This window comes from Lissotriton helveticus, chromosome 1_1 (genome assembly GCF_964261635.1).
Source record: "Lissotriton helveticus chromosome 1_1, aLisHel1.1, whole genome shotgun sequence".
NCBI classification, from domain to species: domain Eukaryota; kingdom Metazoa; phylum Chordata; class Amphibia; order Caudata; family Salamandridae; genus Lissotriton; species Lissotriton helveticus.
This window is the reverse complement of record NC_136057.1, coordinates 1,348,810,557-1,348,833,010: the sequence shown is the minus strand read 5'-3', so window position 1 is coordinate 1,348,833,010 and position 22,454 is coordinate 1,348,810,557. Positions and strand designations below refer to the sequence as shown.

Sequence of the window (22,454 nt, the reverse complement as noted above, 5' to 3'; positions counted from 1 at the left end):
TAATAAAAAATGTGCTTCCTGTGCTGTAATTGTGTACTCCTCTTTGTTGTCCTCTTGTGGGGATAAGGGTTGTTACTTTAAAACTTATTATTGACCTGTATTTTCACCTTAGAAATTGCCACCACCAGCCAGGTAGCCAGTCTCTCCTCCCATCTGTGTTCTGACTTCTACCCCATTTTATTGCTGCAGTCCAAGCCAAATTGTTGGTAAAGCTTGTTTTTTATTCCTTGTGTCCTTTCAGTCCCCTTATTGTTGCCTTCCTGGTACCTGGCTCCCTTGTTTCCCCTCGTTATCATAGATTTTTTTGTTGTTGTTGCTTTGTCAGTCTTAGCAGCTGTTTCAGAGTCTCCTTGCTGTTACGTCTCTCTGCTCTTATTTCTAGTTCTTGTAGCAATGTCCTGTGTTCTGCTCCATAATGTTTTGGAATAAATTGGTTGTTTCTTCTCCCTCTCCTTGTAGGTGATGGTAAATGTGTGATCTGTGACTCGTATGTCCGGCCGTGCACACTGGTTCGTATCTGCGATGAGTGTAATTATGGCTCATACCAGGGTCGCTGTGTGATCTGTGGTGGCCCGGGCGTCTCTGATGCATACTATTGTAAGGAATGCACCATTCAGGAGAAAGATGTGAGTACTTGACTGTTCGATTCAGAAAAGGGGGTGGTGATGAACAGAGTGTCTGAATTAAGCAGACCACTCTTACCCAGTCCAAAGATCAGGGCTTGATCCATCACCGTTATTTAGCTCACTGCCCCATCCCAGCTCAGAACCTGGCTATATGCAAATTAGTCTGTCCCTGGCCCAGTGCATCATGGGAACAGGGCAGACCAAACTACCAAGCCAATTCTTCACCAGAAAGGAGACAAGCTACCGGGGACCGGTTTCTGGCATTTCAGCCTCGTCGGCCCGGCTTGCTTGAATCCTGATGGAGCAATGAGCTAAAAAACGGTGTTGGATCTAGCCCTGATCTCTTGACTGGGTGAAAGTGTTCTGCTTAATTCAGAGACTCTGTCCATCACCACCCCTTGTTGTAAATAATTTTGTCCACCCTAAGCGTGGAAGGGTATACTCAGATGTGAGTCCCTTGCTCATTGCACCATCAGGATTCAAGCAAGCCGGGCCGAAGACGGCTGAAATGCGGAAGCTTGTTTCCTTCCCAGTGTAAGAATTGTCTTTTGTAGTCTGGTCTGCCCTGTTCCCATGATGCACTGGGCCAGGGACAGACTAATTTGCATACAGCCAGGTTCTGAAACTGGGATGGTGCAATGAGCTAAAAAACGGTGTTGAATCTAGCCCTGATCTCTTGACTGGGTGAGAGTATTCTGCTTAATTCAGAGAGACTGTCCATCACCACCCCTTGTTGTAAATACTTGACTGTTCAGCATCCATTCTTGTCTGCGCACTGGCCTGTCACTACATTGTCTCAGCAGAGTGGGGCTCAAGCACATTCCCTTTGCTGAACTGCTACTCCCCTTACTATTTGGATTTAGTTTCCAGATGCAGCTCTTCCAGTCACCCCAAGTTCTGCTCTGTGGCCTCTTCCTTCCTATTCTAGTGTGTGCTTAAATCATACAAACAGGGGTCTGAAGTAGTGGCTTTCTTGGGGTTCACAGCATTGTTGAAGTTGGGAATGAAGAGGGGAAAATAAAGTGCAACTGTAATAGATTGCCTGGCATTCATGGAGAGGGTATGGCATCGTCCTATGCTAAAGGTATCTCTCATGATGTCCCACAAACTGGAAATGACTCTTTGCCTTGTAAATGTCAGTTTGGTTTTATATTTATTTATCTATCTAAGATAACCAGAAACCTCCATCCAGGGCGCACACCCATCATTTTGAGAGAGAGGCCTGCAAGGAGAGGCTAGTCCATCCACACACGCTACTATGCACACCGGTCATCTGTTAGAGAACTCTGAAAGGAGACCCAAGTCCCCCCCCCCCCCCCCCCCCCCCCGCAGCCTTCTACGCACACCAGTCATCTGAGAGAGGGATCTGAAATAAGAAGACGGTCCCGCCCCACACCCTAGTACCCACACTTTTTAATTTAAAAAAGTAGCAATTCACTGAAAAAAACAATGGTTAGAGTAACAAAATGGTTGGGTGAATTTCTCAGTGACATTAATGTTTTGAACTAAATAAAATAAAAATGTAAGCAGTTCTAGTTAGCAGCACTGTTTATGGCCTCCCATATTATTTATAGCAGAACAGGACCTTCTCCTTTACAATTATGGTTCCTAGGGCAGGGCAAAAACTATTATCAGAAGTTAGTCCCCCACCCACGCTATCGTATTCTTCCTTCCATAGTTCACAATCTCTCATTCATCCATACCAATATATATGCAACCCGTAAACCAAGGTATTGTTTTACTTTTTACTTTATTTTTATAATTTCATTTGTTTATACAATGTATTGAAAATACATTAGACACTTTTGTATCAAAACTTTCATTATAACAATGTATGTAGGACACTGTACACATCAATCTACTTTTGATCCTTTATACACTTTATTTTGGTTGAAAATGCAAGAAGTATCACTTCTGTGTTTTAAAAAAAAGTTATTTATTTTTTTATTTAAAACCGCTTATACCATATTCATTCATCTTCATGCTTCTCATACAAACTTAATTTGTCCCTAAGATCACACACATACCTCATAACTTTGATTTAATAAAAAATAGTGATCAATAACAAATTTCAGGTTTTGAAAAATTACATCAAATTCTATAATCTCTGTTCATTCCTTATATCTCTTCGTTTGGTTCATCCACTCAGAGAATACCAATATTCCACACAATTATCTTAAATGTTCTTTATGCATCTATTAATCCCATTCCGTAGTGCGTTATCTTCTTTGTTGTGGCTTTTATATTAAATCCACACGCATTTCGGTGATCAACACCACCTTATTCTGGATTGCCCCTAAACAAGACCCCTTCGTACCTCTCAGGCCTATAAAGTAATAACTGAAGCCTTACTGAGCCGCACATATATTGTGACACAATTGTTGCAATTTACTACACCAGGTGTTTATGTGCCACCACATGGTACACTCCTCAATCCACATACCTTCACCAATTGTTGTTGGAAACACCAACACCTTATAACCCACAGGAGTACCAGCCATCATGTCTGGTGCCTATTGCCTTTAGTCACAATCCACACTTCTCCCTTATAACCAATTTTATGTCCAATGATGTGTCATATTGATATTGATATTGATATTGAAATGTATTTGTAGAGCGCTCGTTCGCCCGGGGGCTTCATGGCGCTATAGACAGGAACACATTGCAACAGCCAGAGGACGCATGGAGGAGCTTTTCAGAACGCCTGAGAGAAGAGCCATGTTTTAAGGGAACGTCTGAAACTAAGAATATTGTCACACATTTTTAGGTGCAGGGGAAGAGAGTTCCAGAAGGTCGCTGCAAGGTGGTCAAAGCAGCAGCCTCCAAGACGTTTCCTTTTATAAGAAGGGACAATCAGAAGGTATTTGTGCATGGAACGGAGATTCCGGGAGGGATTGTATTTTTTGAACAGGTCTCTAATGAATAGGGGGCCAGTCTGATGTAAGGACTTAAATAAAGTGCACCCGGTCTTAAAAGCCACCCGTTGCTCAACAGGCAGCCAGTGTAGTTGTTTTAGGCCTAATCTAACAGACTGCCTCTTAGTTAGGTTAAGAATTAGTCTGGCTGCCTGATTCTGAATCAGCTGGAGGCGTTTCAACTCACCAACCTGGAGCCCAAGGTACAGGCTGTTGGAAAAGTCCAATCTGGACAGAACCAGGGAGATGACAATCTGTGTGAGCGCCTCCAGAGAAAAATAACGAGCAATTTTCTTGATTTTCTTCAGCTGGAATAGGCTGGAGGACACCACTGCCCCGACCTGTCTTTTCAGAGAAAGATCTTCACTAAGATGAATTCCTAGACTCTTGACCGAGAGCGACTTGGATGGTGGAGCTCCCATGCTGACTGGCCAGAAACCAGGGTTCCAGCTCAATGCGCTCCGCCCAGGCAAGACCAACTCAGTCTTGCCTGGGTTGAGTTTCAGGTGACTGCAGCTCATCCAACTCAGGATGTGAGACATGGTGTTTTGAAACACTGCCACTGAGTCTTCGGTGTTTAAGGGGAAGATGAGCTGCAGATCATCCGCATAATTGAGTATGGTTACTCCTGTGTTCCTGAGAGAGTACAGCAGGGGGCATAAATATAAATTAAAAAGCAGCGGTGACAGGGAGGAGCCCTGAGGGACTCCGCATGTTGTGGGGATGGTGGGAGCAGTAAAGGAGCCCAGCCTCACCGATTGTGTGCGGCCAGTAATAAATGAGCGGATCCAACTCAAGGCCGAGCCCCTGAGACCAGCCTGTTCGACACGGTTGACCAAGATGGTATAGTCAACCGTGTCGAATGCCGCTGATCATCTTGTTTTCCCTGCGAGGTGGAGATAGAACCCATCTCCCTACTCTCGCTAGTAGGTTATCCATTCGACTAGATTACAGCAGCAAATAGACATGAACTCACACCATATTGGTGAAGAGGAATAGGTTCCAACCAAACTCCATGGTAAACAAAGTACATATGCCCTGATGAGACTTGCTGCTCCATTATGATTTTCCAAATGTCATTGTACTCTGTGTTATACCTCTGAGGGGGCAACCAAAATTTGGAAAAACATAACTAGCAGGATGTGTCCTAAAGCACACACATTGTTTATTGGCACCCATTCTTCTTCTCCAATTTGGTTGGAGTTCATGTCTATTTGGTGACGTAATCTGGTCAATTGGACGGCCTACCTGTGAGGTTAGGTAAATGTTTTGTCTCCACCTCACAGGGAAAACAAGATGATATGACACAGTATGGGACATAAAGGGGAAAAGTGTGGCATGTGATTAAAGACAATAGGCTTTCTATCAAAGTGGGGGGGAAGTAGAAATGGAGATCCATTCAGCTTCCAGGCTATATATTCAAAAATCAATTGAGGAGAATGGATCACTTGAAACTACGTATCTTTCTTGTAATAAATATTTTTTGTGATGATTCAAAGAATTTAAACTCACTATTTTTCGAGCACTTAATTTTTCTGGACACCACAACGCATCCAGTGGTTATCTCCGGGTGGAGGTTAACATACAACAACAAAAAAAACAAAGGTGCACTAACGCAACTTAAAACGGCGGAAAACCAAGATATACCGCGTTACCATGTACGTGCATGTATGAGGTTTTTTTAATGAGGGTCATCCAGCACCATAAAAAACCCCTAGCTACGTAGTTTCAAGTGATCCATTCTCCTCAATTGATTTTTGAATAAAGACTATAGGCACCTGGGTTATGGCTGGTAATTCTGTGGGTTATAAAGTGTTGGTGCAAACACTAACAGTTAGTGAAGGTTTGTGGACTGAGAAGAGTAACACTTGGTGGCGCATAAGCACCTGGTGTGGTAAATTGCATCAGTTGGGTCAAAGTATATGTGAGGCTTAGTAAGATTTCTGTCATTACTTTATAGGTGTGAGAGATGAGTTTTTATTTTTTGGATGTAATCATGAAGAAGGCAGTGTTGTTGATCACCGAAAAGCGTGTTGATTAGATTATAAAAGCCACAACAAAGAAGATTACGCACTAAGGAATTGGATTAATAGATGTATAAAGAACATTTAAGAAAATAGTGTGAAATGTTGGTATTCCTTTTGAGGGGATTCAACAAACGAAGAGGAATAAGGAATGTCCAGAAATTATAGAATTTGGTGTGAATTTTGAAGAAATGTTTTGAAATTTGTTATAGATCACTATTTTTATAAAAATAGATCACTATTTTTATGAAATGGAGGTAATGAGGTTTGTTTGTATACCATGGGGCAAATGAAGTTTGTATGACGAGCATGTGGATGAACGACTATGGTATGAGATGCTTTTAAAAAAGCAGAAGTGATACTTCTCGCATTTTCGACCTATATAAAGTGTCAAAATAATAAATAGTAGAGTTGCACTCAGTGTCCTATATACTTTGATCAAATGAGTGAATGAAAATAGTGCTCTCTGCATTTTCAACACGTTATATAAACAGAAATGAAATGATAAAAAAGTAAGTAAAAAGTAAAACAATACCTCGTTTTTTCAGAGATATATATATATATGCATGGATGGATGGATGGATGGATGGATGGATGGATGGATGGATGGATGGATGGATGGATGGATGGATGGATGGGAGTGTGAACCATTGATGGAAAAATAAGGTTGCCAGGGGACTAATCTCTAAGAATAGGACCTCACATATGACCAGGCTCACTGTTGTATAACAACTTTTTTCTATATGCAAATGATGTTCTGTTGCATGTCAAAGACCCAGAGGTCACTCTTTTTTCCCCCCTTCTCCGGCAGCCTGTGCAGTTTGGTAGCAAATCTGGTTCAAGGTAAACTTGGATTACTGCGGGTTTTCTCACACACGGTACAATGTCCTTTGGATTTCCTGGTCTGGTGAATGGAAGACTCTGTGAGAAATCTGGGCTTTAAGGTGCTTTGTTAGGTGTTGAGGGTCTTTGATGATGCTATATAACATTCCAGGCTAACTGACAGAAAGAGCAGAGTGTTGAGTCAGGCGTCCCTCAGCAGGTTGTGTCACTATAATGAAGATGGTGATACTGCCCCACTTGATATCGGTTTACTCCTAGCAACATCCTGGAAGTTCTTGGACTTCCTTGGGTCCTGTGAGAAAAGAACACTTTATTTTTTTACGTGGTCGCACCCATTTAAAAAAAAAAAAAAACGATTTTTTTTATTTAGACATTGTGGCACTGCTGTCTGGTGCCCAGGTTATATACTGTGACCTATACACAAAAAATGGCTAATCTCTGATTGGCACATTGCACTCTCCTATAAGTTCATTGTATATGATGATGAAACTACACCAGTGACATGGAGAGTTAAATTTCACTACTGGACAGGTCTGGCGAGAGCACTTCAGCTGGGAAGAACGGGTCTTCTGTTCTTTAAGAAAGTGAATGAGCAATACGGCTCCTTTAAATCTTGTTTATTTCGTCATGCTTGCTGTTCATTCAAATTTGGAGGTTGGGGGGGGCAGAACTAGCCGCTGAGAGAGATGGCCGCGTTTTAAGCGAGCTACTCTCGAACGCCCTAAAAATTCTCTCATAATCCTGCAATTACACAGATGACTTGGTGAGCAAAATAATGATGGATTAAACCCAGATCTGTGACTGGGAGTGAAGGTTTGCCATTGTGCAACATTCCGTCCAGCATATTGTTTGTTTTGCTGTTTACCATATGTGGTAAGGGTATGCCCAGACGTGGGTCCTGTGCTCACTACACCACTGGAGTCAAGCTATCCTGGCTGAAGACGGCTGATAGCCACAAACCGGTCCTAGGATGCTTGATTCCGGTCCAGGGAAGACATGGCTTGGCAGTTCGGGCTGGACTGTTCCCATGAGGCACAGGGTCAAGACTGGTTTGCATATGGCCATGTCTGAACTGGGGTGGCTTGGTGAGCAAAATAACGATGGATTAAACCCAGATCTGTGACTGGGGGTAAGTGTTTTGCCATTGTGCAACATTCTGTCCATTTTGTTTGTTTTGCTATTACACCGATGATGGCAGAAAACTTGCTGCTGAAAAGCTGAGGATGGGTGCATGCATCCTAACACACTGACTGTAACCACATAAGACTACTTGCAAACGCGGAACGAAAGCCGGCGCAGCGGCGGCCTACCTGCGGAATGTGAAACTGAAGCCATGGGTTGTGCTTTGGACTGCAGCCGCGACGCCTGGCACGCACGGCGGCGGCGGCAGTACCAAGCGAGGTCTGCTCCGGCCGGAATATCTGCCCTGTATGCAGAGTATCGATGACGGACCATATTTGAAATAAAGGTGAGCCCATATGCCTCGTTGACGGCATGCCGGAATAGCGGAGGCCGGAAGAAATACTGAGTAGCACCTTGCGATGCGCTGGAGGAATTACCATAGGAACGTGCACGGTGGGGCGGGTTTGGCCCCCGTGCATGTCTGGTCGTGAGAAGCCGATATGGATCATTAATTACTAGGCGGCACCCCGGAGCGAGCGGCGAAGCTTTGTGGGAGAGTGGACGCTTTGATCAAAGCAGCTGGGAGGACTAAAGTGGATCGGAGCGGCCGTGCACGCTCCGACGCAATAAAAGCAGTGCTATTGGAAGTGCTGGCACAGTCCCTCAGGACACCTAAATAACGTCCCGCCATTACCCTGACACCGCGTGTGTGCCCCTGTGCTGGGAGGTTACACGGACCGAGGTTTTGCTGCAGCATCAACCCGACGTGCTGGCCGGTAGCGGGAGGTGGCTGCTGAGGGCCCCGAAACACTGCATTGCATAATTGTGAGCCCTAGTGAGCGCTAACAGCCCTGTGTCTGCTGATGCTTTAGCCCAGGGTGCTCTGGCCATGCAAAGTGCTCATCTGGAACCTGACATTGTACAAGTGACTCCTATTGAGCAGTAGGGGGTTCCTGTCGTGTCTGCCCTGGCGACTGAGGCAGTCTATATCTGCGCATGCTCCCCTATCATACCTATCAGCTGCTGTTTAGACCTATATTGAAGTGGCCTCCATAACAGGATCCACTGAGCACAAGTGGTGTACTGTGCATTATTACGAGGGCACAAGGTGGGTCTTGAATAGAAAGCATCAAACAGACAGTGTGGTTGGTGTGTGACGGAAGAGGATACTGTTGGTTTGACACTCCTAGGTGCCGCAAACACACCGATAACATTTCTGAGGAAAGTGCCCTACGCTTCTGCGGATGCACAGGCCCCGTTGGGGGTGTGGGATCTCCAAATAACAGATTCATAACCCCAACAACACAAAATCACTTTCTCTGTGGGAGGTCCTGGGTGAGACGCTGTCTATACATTGTAGCTACTGAACGTCAATGCCTCTGCACACCATCGGGCGCAAAACCTGCATCATGGGTAAGACGGCTCGGAACAAGCCCAAACTCACCTTTGACCAGACAAGAAAGCAACCAGACCAAAGTGCGGATGACCAATCCTTGTCGCAGGCGACGGCGGGAGCGACGGGTTGAGTCACGAATGATGCTGTGCAGGCCATGTTCGCCATGATCCAAGCGTCCCTATCCAACATTGATGGAAAGATAGACTCATTGACATGCAGGGTGGACAGGATGTCTGAACGTATAGACAAGCACACAGAAAGAATTGACATGGCAGAGCGTAGAATATCTGAGGCGGAAGATAGTTAGATACAAATAGACGCGAAACAGACCAAGATGGAGAAGCAGCTAGCAGCAAGGGCGGAAGATTTGGAAGCGAGGTCCCGCAGAAACAACATTCGCTTAACTGGAATATCGGAAACGATAAATACGGGACCGATGGAGCTGTATGTAGAAAAACTACTAGTGTCTCTGCTGGGAAGAGACAGGTTCTCTGACATATTTATAGTCGAGAGAGCACATAGATCCCTAGCGCCGAAACCACCGACAGGATCACGACCGCGCTTAATAATTGCGAAAATACTAAATTACAGAGATGGAGACGCAGTGCTTAAAAAGGCCAGAGAACTGGGCAAGCTGAACCACGACGGTATGGATCTCTCTATCCGGACTTCACGGCGTCTGTCCAGGAAGCAAGGAAAAGATTTGGGGCGGTGAAACAGAAGTTGAGAGACTCGAACATACCATATGCTAGGCTGTATCCGGCTAGACTACGCATCGTGATGGATGGTCAAGCACGAATCTACAATGATTGAAATTTCTACAACAGAATGGACAAACTAACACAAGGAGGAGATCGCCAAGAGGTGAACAGGGTGAACACTCCACCACATCAGATGTGGACTGATCAAAGTTAAGAATATATGTGACTGTTGCCACGTTGGGGGAATCTGACCTACCTGCTATGGGACTAGATGGTGACGAGGCGTGATGACCGCACAACCAAGACGGCTCCTCAAGCTGAAGAACTTATTGTTATGAATACTAAAGTACCTTTTTGATACTCCAAGACGCGGTTTGGCAGATGGAGGATTTGGAGCTATGCTGATGGCAGCCTGAGTGAGCTCTGGGACTGTAATGGCGCTAAAGACCAGATAAGTTTACAAATGACATTCTGCTCGTAGGAGACTGGGGATATTAAGTTTACTATGATCAAAGTGATGGTAATGTTTTGGGTTCTTGATTTCTTACTCCTAGACCCGCTCTTGGCAAGAGGGACCCCCCACCCCATAAACGAGCGGGTTGGGGATAACAGTAGGGCTAGCGTCTGATGTACAGGTGGAATGGGCGTTTACCCATGTGGGACCAGCTCCACAAGAAATGGAGCTGCAGCTCTGACCCCTCAGTGTGAACCACACAGTTAGTGGATCTTTGTTTTGTGGGCTTTTGTTCTAAGGGAGTGGGAGGGTCATAGGGGCTGTGAAGGGGCAATGTTTTGGGGTTTTCTCCGCTGTGAAGGAATGGGCGGAGTGGAAGGCGGGTGGGGGATGTAAAAAGAAAATGGTTGTCAGCATTTATATGAGTGTTTTACAATTGATCTACACCGATGCACAATACCTCATGTGGCAGGGGACATACAGACACGGAAATGACTGACAGTAATATAGATACTCGCACACTGACGTTTATGACGTGGAATGTCGTGGTCTTCAGAACCCGCAAAAGATACGTAGGGTACTGGCATATTTGGACAGACATAGGGTGGATGTAGTCTCCTTACAGGAGACGCACCTCACAATACACACGGACACCAGAATAGGCGCAAGGTGGGTGACATATCGGGCAGCTTCCTCATTCTCTACGTATGCTAGGGGTGTACTGTTGCTGGTGAAGAGGGTGGACCCCCTTCCAACATCTGGCTACTATTACAGATGATCACGGTAGATTCGTCATTGTACATGGTAATTTCGGAGGCATGGTACTGACCGTGGTGACGTCTTATGGTCCTAACACCGACGAACCTAGTTTTTATGCAAGCATATGGTCCAAACTTGGTGAGCTGCCTGATGCGACAGTAGTCTGGGGAGGCGATTTCAACGCGTGTCTCGACCCAGCTCTAGACAGATCTACAGGTAATGAAAGATATGGCAAGCAAGCTGCCAAAGCTTTGAGAGAGGGCATGGACGCTTCGGGTATGAAAGATATATGGCGCATGTGACACGCTGACCACAAGGAGGGCAACTGCACGTCCACAACACATCACACATGGTCTAGAATTGACTATTTGCTTCTTACCCAGGATGCATGTACGTGGACGAAGGACATTGTACACTTACCCAAGACACTATCTGATCACTCGCCAGTCCGCATCACATTAGACGTTCCAACGTATGTACCCAGTCAATTCACAGGGCGCCTCCAGGGCAGTGCCCTTTTGGACCCAGTATTCCGTAGCGAGCTACAACTAGCAATAACCGACTACTTTAACTTTAATTCGTGGTCAGTGGATCATGCGGGTTCACTGTGGGAGGCGTTTAAGGCCACAATACGGGGGCACTGCATCAATAAACATGCTGGCATATTGAAGGATATCCAACAACAATTGGTCATGATTTGGAAGGGACATTGCGAGGCTAGAAGAAGAATACACTAGGACGCAATGCCAGACACTGCTAGCGCAAATTAGGGAAAAGATGAACGACTATCAGAAATATGCTGCAGATGAAGTTAAATACTAGTCGTGCAGATTTGTAGCACATAGGTACGGCGAAGGGGGCAGACCCGGGCGCGCTTTGTCCGGTAAAATAAAGCCAGCTCCAACCGCGTCTTACATTACACAGATGACTAGTGATGATAATCATACTTTATATGACACCACATCTATATTAGATCATTTCACAAATTACTTTAGCGCACTTCATGACACAAAAACGACAAACACGCCACCAGAAACTGATCAGTATTTACAAGATATTGCAGTCGCTTGGTTATCGGACACGCACCGCAAATTCCTAAGCCATCATATAACTAAGGACGAAATAGTGGATGCCATAAACTCCCTTCCAAATAATAAAGCTCCTGGTTTGGACGGACTTCCCGGAGAGTTTTATAAGACCTATAGTGAGGTACTCATACCATACCTAGCAGAAATGTATGAAGAGGCAGGTTTTTAAGTCTTTATTTCGATTATTAACAATCATAAAAGACATATTAAAATACAAAAATGTAACTGATTCATTTAAGATAACCAAAGAAAATCAGTACACATAATTATTATTTCAACAATTCCAAAAATATATGAGTGCTCAAACAAAAGAACATTTCTTATCAAGTGAATAAAACAGAATTAAATTTCAATTAATGAAAGAAGACCTGAATATTTTATGTAAAATTTAAGAAGGAAATAAGAACAACCAAAATTATTACATTAAAAGGTTAAGATTACCAATCTAGAATACGAACAATGAATGCAGTTAATAATACATAGTCATCTGGTGGTTTTACAGTTGCATACATGAACTAAACAGATTATAGCAAATAACAGAACAACTTTTGTACTTGGCACTAAGGTGAACGCTTTTTTAACCTAAGGAGCCAAGCCCAACCCAAGTACTTTGCCAAGGCTACCACATAAGCCTCTGAGGTGTTGGTCCTAACCGCCTGTATGGCTTCTATCGCTGTTTTATACGGCAAATTTTTAAACAGAGGTTTTAGCCATTTTTTCCGAGGTGCTCCATACCTAGGACAGGCAAAGAAGAAATGACCTTCTGACTCAATATGACCTGAGCAGGACATACAATAGGGTGATATCCCTGTCGACCACCTGTTCAGAAAAGTGTTTAATGGCAACACGCCCACTCTAAACTGATGGTACAGTTTCTTATCTAGCGGTCGGGAAATAACATCCCAGTATGGCTCTCTCAATGGGTCAATTTTAAATGTTAGAAACCTGCCCGTAAGGTCATTTTTATTGGACAGCATCACTCTATTTAGGCGGGTGGTGGTCAGATATAAAGATTTAAATTCATCTTTAGGTGGAAACGAATTTGATTGTGGGGAAGACCAAAGATGTTCCAAGCCCATGTCTATCAGAATTCTTTTTACAGCAATGAGCCATGGTATTTTCCCTGAGCCCCTGATAGACCTAACTTCCGTCAATTCCTTTGCAAAAAGGAATAAGTCTGGGGATGTCCATATTCGTCTCCACAATGCCACTAACCTATATCTTGCCATTTCATTAACGGGGGGGGGGAACCAAGGTCCAGGCAGAGAGGGAGCGAGGGTGTAGACTGTGGAAGGCCCACAAGGTTTCGAAGGAATCTACATTGAGTTTTGTACAAATTAGACAGGTCCGTATGACCCCACAGATCAGCGCCATATAAAATGGCTGTAGATATTTTAACATCATAGATCTTAAGGGCCGGCAGGACCCGTCTAATGATTGATTCCTTCTGCTTTTTAATGAGACAACCAGTCAGCCTGGCAAGTTTAAGTTGTTGCATGATTATTTGGTCCTTCCATCTCAGGCGGCTATCAAGTGTGACCCCTAGGTAGGTCATGGTATCAACTTGTTCTAGGTTTACTCCATTCATCTTCACTGAGCTTCGGACTGGATGGTTTTTTGTGAAGACCATAAATTTTGTTTTCCCCACGTTGACTACCAGGTTGTTGATGGCACAAAACTCCTCAAAGCGGTTCAATGCCCGCTGTAGTCCGCTGCGTGTTTTGGAGAGGATTAGAGTGTCATCTGCAAAGATGAGTAACGGAAACCTCATCCCTGCCAACATTGGGGCGTCAGTGGGAGTATCCAAGAAAAATTTGACAACTTGGTTAATAAAAAGGAGGAACAGGGTAGGGGCCAGGACACACCCCTGGCGAACACCTCGGGTTACGGGGAATGTTTCTGTAACTTGTCCCTGACCCCCCCACCTTACCCTCGCAAAGTTGTCCTCGTGGAGTCTTATAATAAGGTCCAATAATTCAGGTGGGCATCCCAAGGTTACCAAGACACCCCACAGCCTGTTCCTAGGAACCAGATCGAAGGCGGACTTCAGATCGATGAATGCAGCATAGATGTTACCACCACCTAACCAAACCTCCTTCCAATAGATCAGGCAGAATCTAAAAACCTGATCTATGGTGCTCATTCCCGATCTGAAGCCCACCTGCATGGGGGACAGAATATTCTCCATTTCTATCCATCCCTGAACCCTTCCCAAGACCATACGCGCCACTATCTTTTGAATCGAATCGATTAAACTGATAGGGCGGTAGTTTGCTGGAATGGATTTATCGCCCTTTTTATATACTGCAACTACTTCTGCCCCTTTCCAGGATTTCGGGACTGTAGCTCCAAGTGCCAAAGTATTAGCTATTCTAGTGATATACGGGAGCCACAGAGTGGGATTAGATTTAAAAAGATCCGCCGGGATTAGGTCCATACCAGGGGCTTTGCCTCGCATGGTTAGTGCCAATGCCAACTTAGCCTCAGAGACCGTAAAGGTAAGTTTTCCGCTACCTGGGGTCTGCATGAGTGGATTGCTTAACGGATTTGGGGTCTCATCGTCCCCAGCTCTAAATTGGGCAGAGTAAAAAGAAACCCAATCCTCAAGTGGCACATTATTTCCGGGTGTAGAAGAGTCAATGCTTTTACCCCATTTGACCAAATCCCAAAACCTTTTCTGGTTGTTAGAAGATGATGCTTCTAAAAGATCTAACCAGAACTCATCCTCCCACTCCCGTTTGGCTTTACTGATGATTTTTTTGTAATGGAGTCTAGCAGCTCTCACTGTAACCATGTCCCGAGATTTAATGGCAGAGATGAGAGCTGCATGTGCCTCTCTACAGTCCTTGTTATACCATTTTTGGGGCAGAAGGTTAGTTTTAGTAACAGCCTTCCCACATGGTTTGGATAACATTGTTTTTAAGCTGTCAAAGCACTTGATATGAACACCCATCACACTATTTACAGCTCCTGCCGCCGCCCCCGACATATCTATTTGCAACATTTCGTTAAGTGCATTTCCCACTACAACATTAATGTTATTTAGTAAGTACTCATCTTCCATAACCCGTGACCACTTCAATCTCCTCCTGTCATTGGTAAGTATAACATCCCCTGTATAAGTTGCGGATGGTTCTTCCCTTCTATTTAAATCCGGTATCTTCATCAATAAAGACAGTGGGTTATGGTCACTTTCCGGGCGCTCTAAAACTGCCATATCAATTAGGAGAGCCCAATGCTCCATGTCCAATAAAATGTAATCAATGCGACTTTGCCTCTGGCCATTATCAAAAGTGCATTTTCCCTTTACATCAGAGGCAGAGCGGCCATTACATGCCCGGAACCCATTTTGTAAACAGAAGGCCGTCCAGGATACTGCGGCCTCTGTAGCTTTAGCCATCTTCTCCACTTGCAAGTCTGGTATGCCCCATGCAGAATCATCTGCCATAGTCCATGTATCTCCCATATCTAGCACGGGTTCTATAGTGCAATTTAGGTCCCCAGCAATAATGGTAGTGGCACCTCCGTCCATTTTCATTATCATGTGATCAACAAAGTTCAACAAGGGTGGGCATCGACCGCCAGGAAGGCCTCTAGCATAAATGTTAATAATATTCATAACTTGCTTGTTCCCTTTGTTTAATGTAATGGACAACAGATCCTGATTCTCCACCGTGAACTCTGTTGGATAGAAGCCCAAGGATTGTTTCACCCAAATTAACAAGCCACCTGCGGCCCGCCCTCTACCTCCTTTGGTTGCGGGTTTGAAAAAGTTAACATAGCCCAGCTTATGGACAGGCTCCGTTGCCCATGTTTCCTGCAACAGGATAATATCGTAAATGTCCATAAAACTTGACCAATCCGCAGACACGAGGCGTGCCTTGATACCCGCTATGTTCCAGGACAAAATTTTCAGATGGTTATTCAAATTACCTGGCAACAAAGGGTTTAGGGGCTGTATAGATCCATGAGCAGCCCCTATATCGTCATTATCCACTAGGTACTTGACACAGTCTACCGGGGCAATGATTTTCTCCTCGATCCAAAACCCCTCGGGAACTACCTCTGGTCTAGGGCTATTTGACAAATATATTCGGCTTCCTTCCCCGACAACTAAATTATTCAATTGAATTGGGCATACCACATTATAGTCACTAGGGGCTTGGGTTACCACGCTACCAATCGGAGTCTCACCAAAGGAATCGCTAAGTCAATCTATAGCTTCCAAGCCAGAAAGGGGGCCAAAATGATTAAAGAGAAAGGGGCGCTGGCTGTCAATCGGGGTCAATACCATGGGATGTCTCGCAGCAGGACCTTTACGAAACAAAGGATAAGATTGAAGCGGTATATGCCTGCGCGGGTAGAAGTAGGATAAATCTAAGGTTTGAACATCCCCCTGTCTTGCAAATCTGGGCACTCGTTTGATAGCGTCTACTACCCATGAGTCTTTGAACGATATAAGGATACAATCTCCTTCTAAATCTTTTGCCTCAGGCCCCACCCAATCTACTCTCCTCACATACAATATCTCCGTAGGAGTGGAGGGGGGCAGCGGACGATTTTTGTTCAGCCAAAAGGTGACTTTATTACGAAGGTCACCATACGATTCTCTAGATCCTGATTTTAATGGTGCTACACCTGTCAAAACGATAGTGTGTAATGCCGCTTCGGGTGGAAGATCAACACTGGGAACGTTTGGCCTTTTACGCCCCCCCTCCCTGCGACTAGTAGAAGCAGTATTTTGAGTTCTTGAAGTACTTGGTGAAGGACGGTTTAAATTAAATTGTAATAAAGGACCCTTGTGTTGACGCCCAACCATATTTTGTTTAGTCTCTATTTTCGTTTGGGGCTTTAGTACCTGGGTCTGAGAACTAGCTCCTGATTTAGAAGAGGTGGTAAAAGAAGTATTAGCTTTTTGACCCCCTTTGGCTAAGATGTTATTTATCCCTGTCGTTTTATTAAGGGGATTTTTACCGTTTTCCGTATTCTTACAAATGACCTTACTGGGTGCCTTGCTTAGTGCTGGTGCATTGACAGTGCCCTTATCACTCAAGCCACACAATGCTTGTAACATTGCGTGGTTTGATTGAATCAGACCCTCCATGCTATCGATCTTTGAGGTCATGAGCCTTGTCCGCTCCAAGACTGGCAAGAGTAGTGTTTTGAACATGGCCTCCATTTTTGCCAGCAAAGCCTCATCACTGTTCAGGCACATGGGACAAGTAGTGGAAGAACCCAAAGTCAAAAGTGAGGGGCATAGCAGATTGTTAGGCACCGGGGGTTTTAACAAGTTTGGTTGGGGCTCAGACCCCTGGCGCCGTTCTCCCTGAGCTCTATTAACTTTTTTGGATTTCATATTGCTTTCCCTTGACATTGTAGAATCCCATTTTCTCTTCTTGGTATTGGGGGCAGAATTGGGTATAGGTGGATTAGCATTTTCAACAGGATTAGAGATATTGGATTGATTAAAGAGAGGAGTTCCGGATAACTGGCTAAAATCCTGCTCTAATCGCAGAGTCATTACCCTCCATCCCAGTCTCCTGCGTATCTTTAGAGTCATTAATACTAAACCTTCCTTCCATTGTTTCGTCCCCTGTAGTAGGGCTACCTCCAATGTTTTCTATATGGACTATTGCGTCCGTAAAGGTGGTATGAACGCAATTGAAGGCAGCATGAGGTACAGATGGTGCAGGGGAAATAGCTGTAGCTAAGGCCCCCAATGAGGATCGTTTACCACTAATCAAGTCTATTGAGAGCCTTTTCTCGACCATGGCAATTTCTTTCTCTAAGATGCCAGTGGCCCGTGTAATAAAAGCGTCCAAGGGGCCTGAGACCACGCCATTGGATGTATTTATTTGAACATTGCGCTCCTTACCTGATCTTAAAGGCATTTTGGGTAGTATTCTAAATGTCCAGGGGGAGTGGGCCTAGGCCGGACTTCGCCGTACTCGAACGGCCTCAAACGGCCCGCTCTTTGCCCGGTCTTCGCCCCGGTCGCTCCTGCGCGCGCTCCCGCGCAGCGTTTGGTATCCGTATTTGTAAATCCAAGGTCAATGGGCGGGGTTAGTGGAGGTGGGGCGGGGCGGTCAGGGAGAGCGGGGCCAGGTGGTACGGCCGCTTACACCGGGACTCTTGGGAGTGTGAGTCCCCGGTTCCACTCGCAGCCCTGCAGCCTCTCAGACCCCCACCGAAGCGCCAAGCAGAGGGTGAATTCCAAAGCGGGACCCGCGGAGCGGGTTCCGCGAGCCGTTGACAGGGAGCCTTTGCAAACAACAGCAGCACAGTCCAGGTATGAAAGGAGTGTCCCACGCAGCACAGGGTCCTTCCCTCTTTTCTGTTAGTGGAGGTGGGGCGGGGCGGTCAGGGAGAGCGGGGCCAGGTGGTACGGCCGCTTACACCGGGACTCTTGGGAGTGTGAGTCCCCGGTTCCACTCGCAGCCCTGCAGCCTCTCAGACCCCCACCGAAGCGCCAAGCAGAGGGTGAATTCCAAAGCGGGACCCGCGGAGCGGGTTCCGCGAGCCGTTGACAGGGAGCCTTTGCAAACAACAGCAGCACAGTCCAGGTATGAAAGGAGTGTCCCACGCAGCACAGGGTCCTTCCCTCTTTTCTGTTAGTGGAGGTGGGGCGGGGCGGTCAGGGAGAGCGGGGCCAGGTGGTACGGCCGCTTACACCGGGACTCTTGGGAGTGTGAGTCCCCGGTTCCACTCGCAGCCCTGCAGCCTCTCAGACCCCCACCGAAGCGCCAAGCAGAGGGTGAATTCCGAAGCGGGACCCGCGGAGCGGGTTCCGCGAGCCGTTGACAGGGAGCCTTTGCAAACAACAGCAGCACAGTCCAGGTATGAAAGGAGTATCTGAAGAGGCATATGAGGAAGGCCGACTACCCTCTTCGCTAAGAGAAGCCCTTTTGATAGCGCTCCCCAAGCCAGATAAAGATCATATTAAATGTGATTCTTATAGGCCCCTATCTCTGATAAAGTTAGATGCAAAGATTTTAGCAAAAATAGTTGCTACCAGAATACAACTCCTGCAAGAAAAGCTGGTGTTGCTGGACCAGGCGGGCTTTGTGCCCAATAGATCCACTACTCACAACCTCCGCACCATCTTTGTTCTATCACCACTTCGACCCCAAGGTTCCAGCTGCGGAGGCCCTATTAGACGAGGTCGAAAGCTTTTGATTCTGTGGAGTGGGTTTATAGGTTCACGGTCCTGCGCTGTATGGGATTCCCAGAAGGCTTTCTGAAGTGGATAATGATTCTATGCCATAGCCCCAGTGCCAGGGTTCGGATCAGTGGACCAACCGCTGATCCTATACGCATAAGCAGAGGAACGCGCCAAGGTGGCCCACTCTCCCCTATTTTGTTCACGCTTATACTTGAACCCCTGGCCTGCAAGATTAGACAATTGCATCCAGAGGCTGCGCTGCAATTTTACCTCCGGCCACTCCACATTTCCCTTTATACAGATGACATGGTACTATTCACCCTTCATCCAGACACACATTTTAATACATTGATAAGGGAATATGTCAGATTTTAGCAATATTCAGGTCTGCGGATCAACTGGGATAAGTCGGTGGTTATACCGCTTACGCGGACCACTACACACCTGAATCTGGATTACCCTCTGGCTTGGAGTACGGACCCGGTGAAATACCTAGGCATATGGATACATAGAGACCCGAAAGTGGTGGTCAGAGAAAATTCTGGAAGAACACTGTCTAAATTGGATGAGTAGATAGATGGATAAAGCTACCCCTATCACTCTCAGATTGTATCGCTTTACAAAGAATGATTGTTCTGCCGAAATTGTTGTACTTGTTAAGCAATATTCCAATTTAGTTAACACAAACTCAGTTTCTGCATTGCCGTCCTTAGTTTCGAAAACAAACGTTGCCTGGGAAAAAGGCAAGACTACGCTGGGATATACTGACGAAACCGTATCACAAAGGCGGCTTTGGGGCACCTGATTTGCAATTATACTATTATTGTGCTCAGATGCAACACACTCCTTATTGGATACAGCCACATGCCTTTATCCCCCACGTGGCGGTGGAAAGAGATGGCGTAGACCCGATACCCCTGATGGCCTAACCATCAGATCCTACATCCTTCACCCACTATGACAAAATCACACCAATCCAATGCACCTCGAGGGTATGGCACATGTTGGTGCGCAGATCCGAGAAACTCCCTGTCTATGCGCCAGCCCTACCGCTCGCGCACCATCCCAAACTATCGGTCACACAGGAGAAGGGCATGCTCCAAATCTTAAGGGACATGAAATTGATCACCATGGCGGATGTGTTCTCTCATGGCAGCTTTCTCAGGGGGGAGGACCCATCGTTAAGTATACATCAAGCACCAATGAAACGGTTTGCCCACATGCGATTGCAGGCAGTGATAAAAGAACTATTTACCATGTATCCGGATGAACCACATAAACTGCAAGCTCTGCAGGCTCTATTGACTGCACCAGACCGCCGGAAACTGATCACCCGACTATATAACCTTTCACAACTGGAACAGAGAGAAACCGAGAACAGATCATTACATAAGTGGGAACAGACACTGGGGGATAATATTAGTATACAAGACTGGGACTATAGTTGTATGCAACTGCAGCTCATGGCACCGAATTGCAATCTACGTATAGTGCATTTCAAATTTTTACACCAATTTTACTATACTGCGACTCAACTACACAAATACGGCCTTTGCCCGACAGACAAATGCTATAGGTGCGAGGCATTGAACGCAGACTTCTTGCACACTCAAATACATGACTATTGGGAAGAAGTCACGGGAGCATTCACAATTATGTTATCCGAAGTAATACCGAATGCACCACTGACATGCCTATTGGGTGTATATATTAGGTAACACCTGCAAAGCGACGGAAGTTTCTAGCAGTTCCATTGCTACTTGCAAAGCGCCGGGTTGCCATGATGTGGGGCAGTAAGCGCCCGCCTACATTCAAAGACTGGCTCAAAGATATGTCCTACTGTAGAGACACCCTAGAGACCTATGCAGAAGAATTGCCAGGGATTATTGGGAACCTCTACTTCACTATTTACAAACAGGAGTGACCGTTACGCTGAACAAGACGGGGTAGAACTGGGACGAATTTCCTATGGCCTGCAGAGGGAGAATGGGCTCAATGTATCGTCTTTTGATGTTGCATGAGAATCCATGCATGGGAAATGTACAACCTGACTTGCTGAGACACCCTGTACATTGTCAAGGATCGAGGGAGTCGAAAGTAGTGTAGATAATGGAGTAATGACCCACAGGAATGTGGAAAAAGCACAATTGAATTTTATATTGTTAAATATGTGATATAATAATACGACAAGATTATATGTGGAATGTTGTAGATAATGATGTACCTTTTGTCAATGCTGACTGAACTCAATAATAAAAAAAAAAATTAAAAGACGGAGGTCAAATGTCAGCTTATAGTTGCTGCATACTTTATCAGGGAGATTGGTATTTGCTTTCCTTTCTTGAACACCAAAGTTAGATTTTTAATTTTAACTGTTTTTGACAACCGGGCAGGCACACAATATTTAAATAACTTGTAATTGATATGTACAAATATTTCAAATTCTATTTAATAATTCAAAAAGTCTGAAGTGAGATGGAAACAAAGATTTTTTTAGGATCAACCTAAATCAGAATACTTTACTTGGTAATGTGCAAATATTGTTGTCCGCACATTATTATTTGTACGTTATGTTGTTTTGCTAGTAAAAGTGCATGTCCGTGGGAAAGTTTGTGCCAGACTTGCTGAACTCACATATTTTAAGGTGCTCTTGCATGTCCTAATGAAGAAGAAAAAGGAGAATGTGAAATAATGTTTTTTGCCTAAGATCACACAATTCGAGATTTGTTTATGGGTCAAGCTCATTACAGGTGGGTTAAGTAGATTATACAAGTATTTAGACCTGCAGGTCTGGTAACGTTTTTCTGATTTTTCGAGGCCTGAGTATTCTCCAACTATCTTAATAAATACATGGTTCTCAAAAAAGCATCCATTATCTTTGTATTAACATGGTTAATTCTCATGTGACAACATACAGAAAAAACGGAAATAAGAAATGGAGCTATGAATAACTATCATACAACAACTTGATACTTCAAGAAACCTTAATGACAAGCCCTCCCTTGTTAACATACATCAGAATTGGGCCACTTCCCATCGGTCTGTCACTATATATTTTCCATTATTTCCATAAAAGGCTGGGTATCTCGATTCTCCTATAGCTGCCGCTCCCCATCATGTCCTCCTTGATACCAAGTTCCAAAATCAAGTCAAACCATCTGCACAGCTTGCCAATCCTCTCTTGGTGGGACTGGGCTCAAAATTCACTCGAACCAATCCAATTCTACCTTGTTTGTAGGTACAGGTGCGAAGTCTTAATTCCTCAGTGTTCTCTTGTAGCTGTTGCTCCACTTGGACATCCCTCATCTCAACCCTGTCTGATCTAGATCTGTCGCATGAGAACAAACGTAGTGCCTGCTCTGTG

General features: G+C 45.2%; 1 protein-coding gene across 1 annotated transcript in view; it reads left to right on the top strand.

Annotated features, from left to right (window-relative positions):
* The window catches only part of PHF5A (PHD finger protein 5A), a 69,830-nt gene that overhangs the window by 30,009 nt on the left and 17,367 nt on the right, over nucleotides 1-22,454 (top strand). The window contains exon 3 of the mRNA XM_078683128.1: nucleotides 460-626. Coding sequence (XP_078539254.1) covers nucleotides 460-626 — 167 coding nt within the window. The remainder of the gene's footprint in view (nucleotides 1-459; nucleotides 627-22,454) is intronic.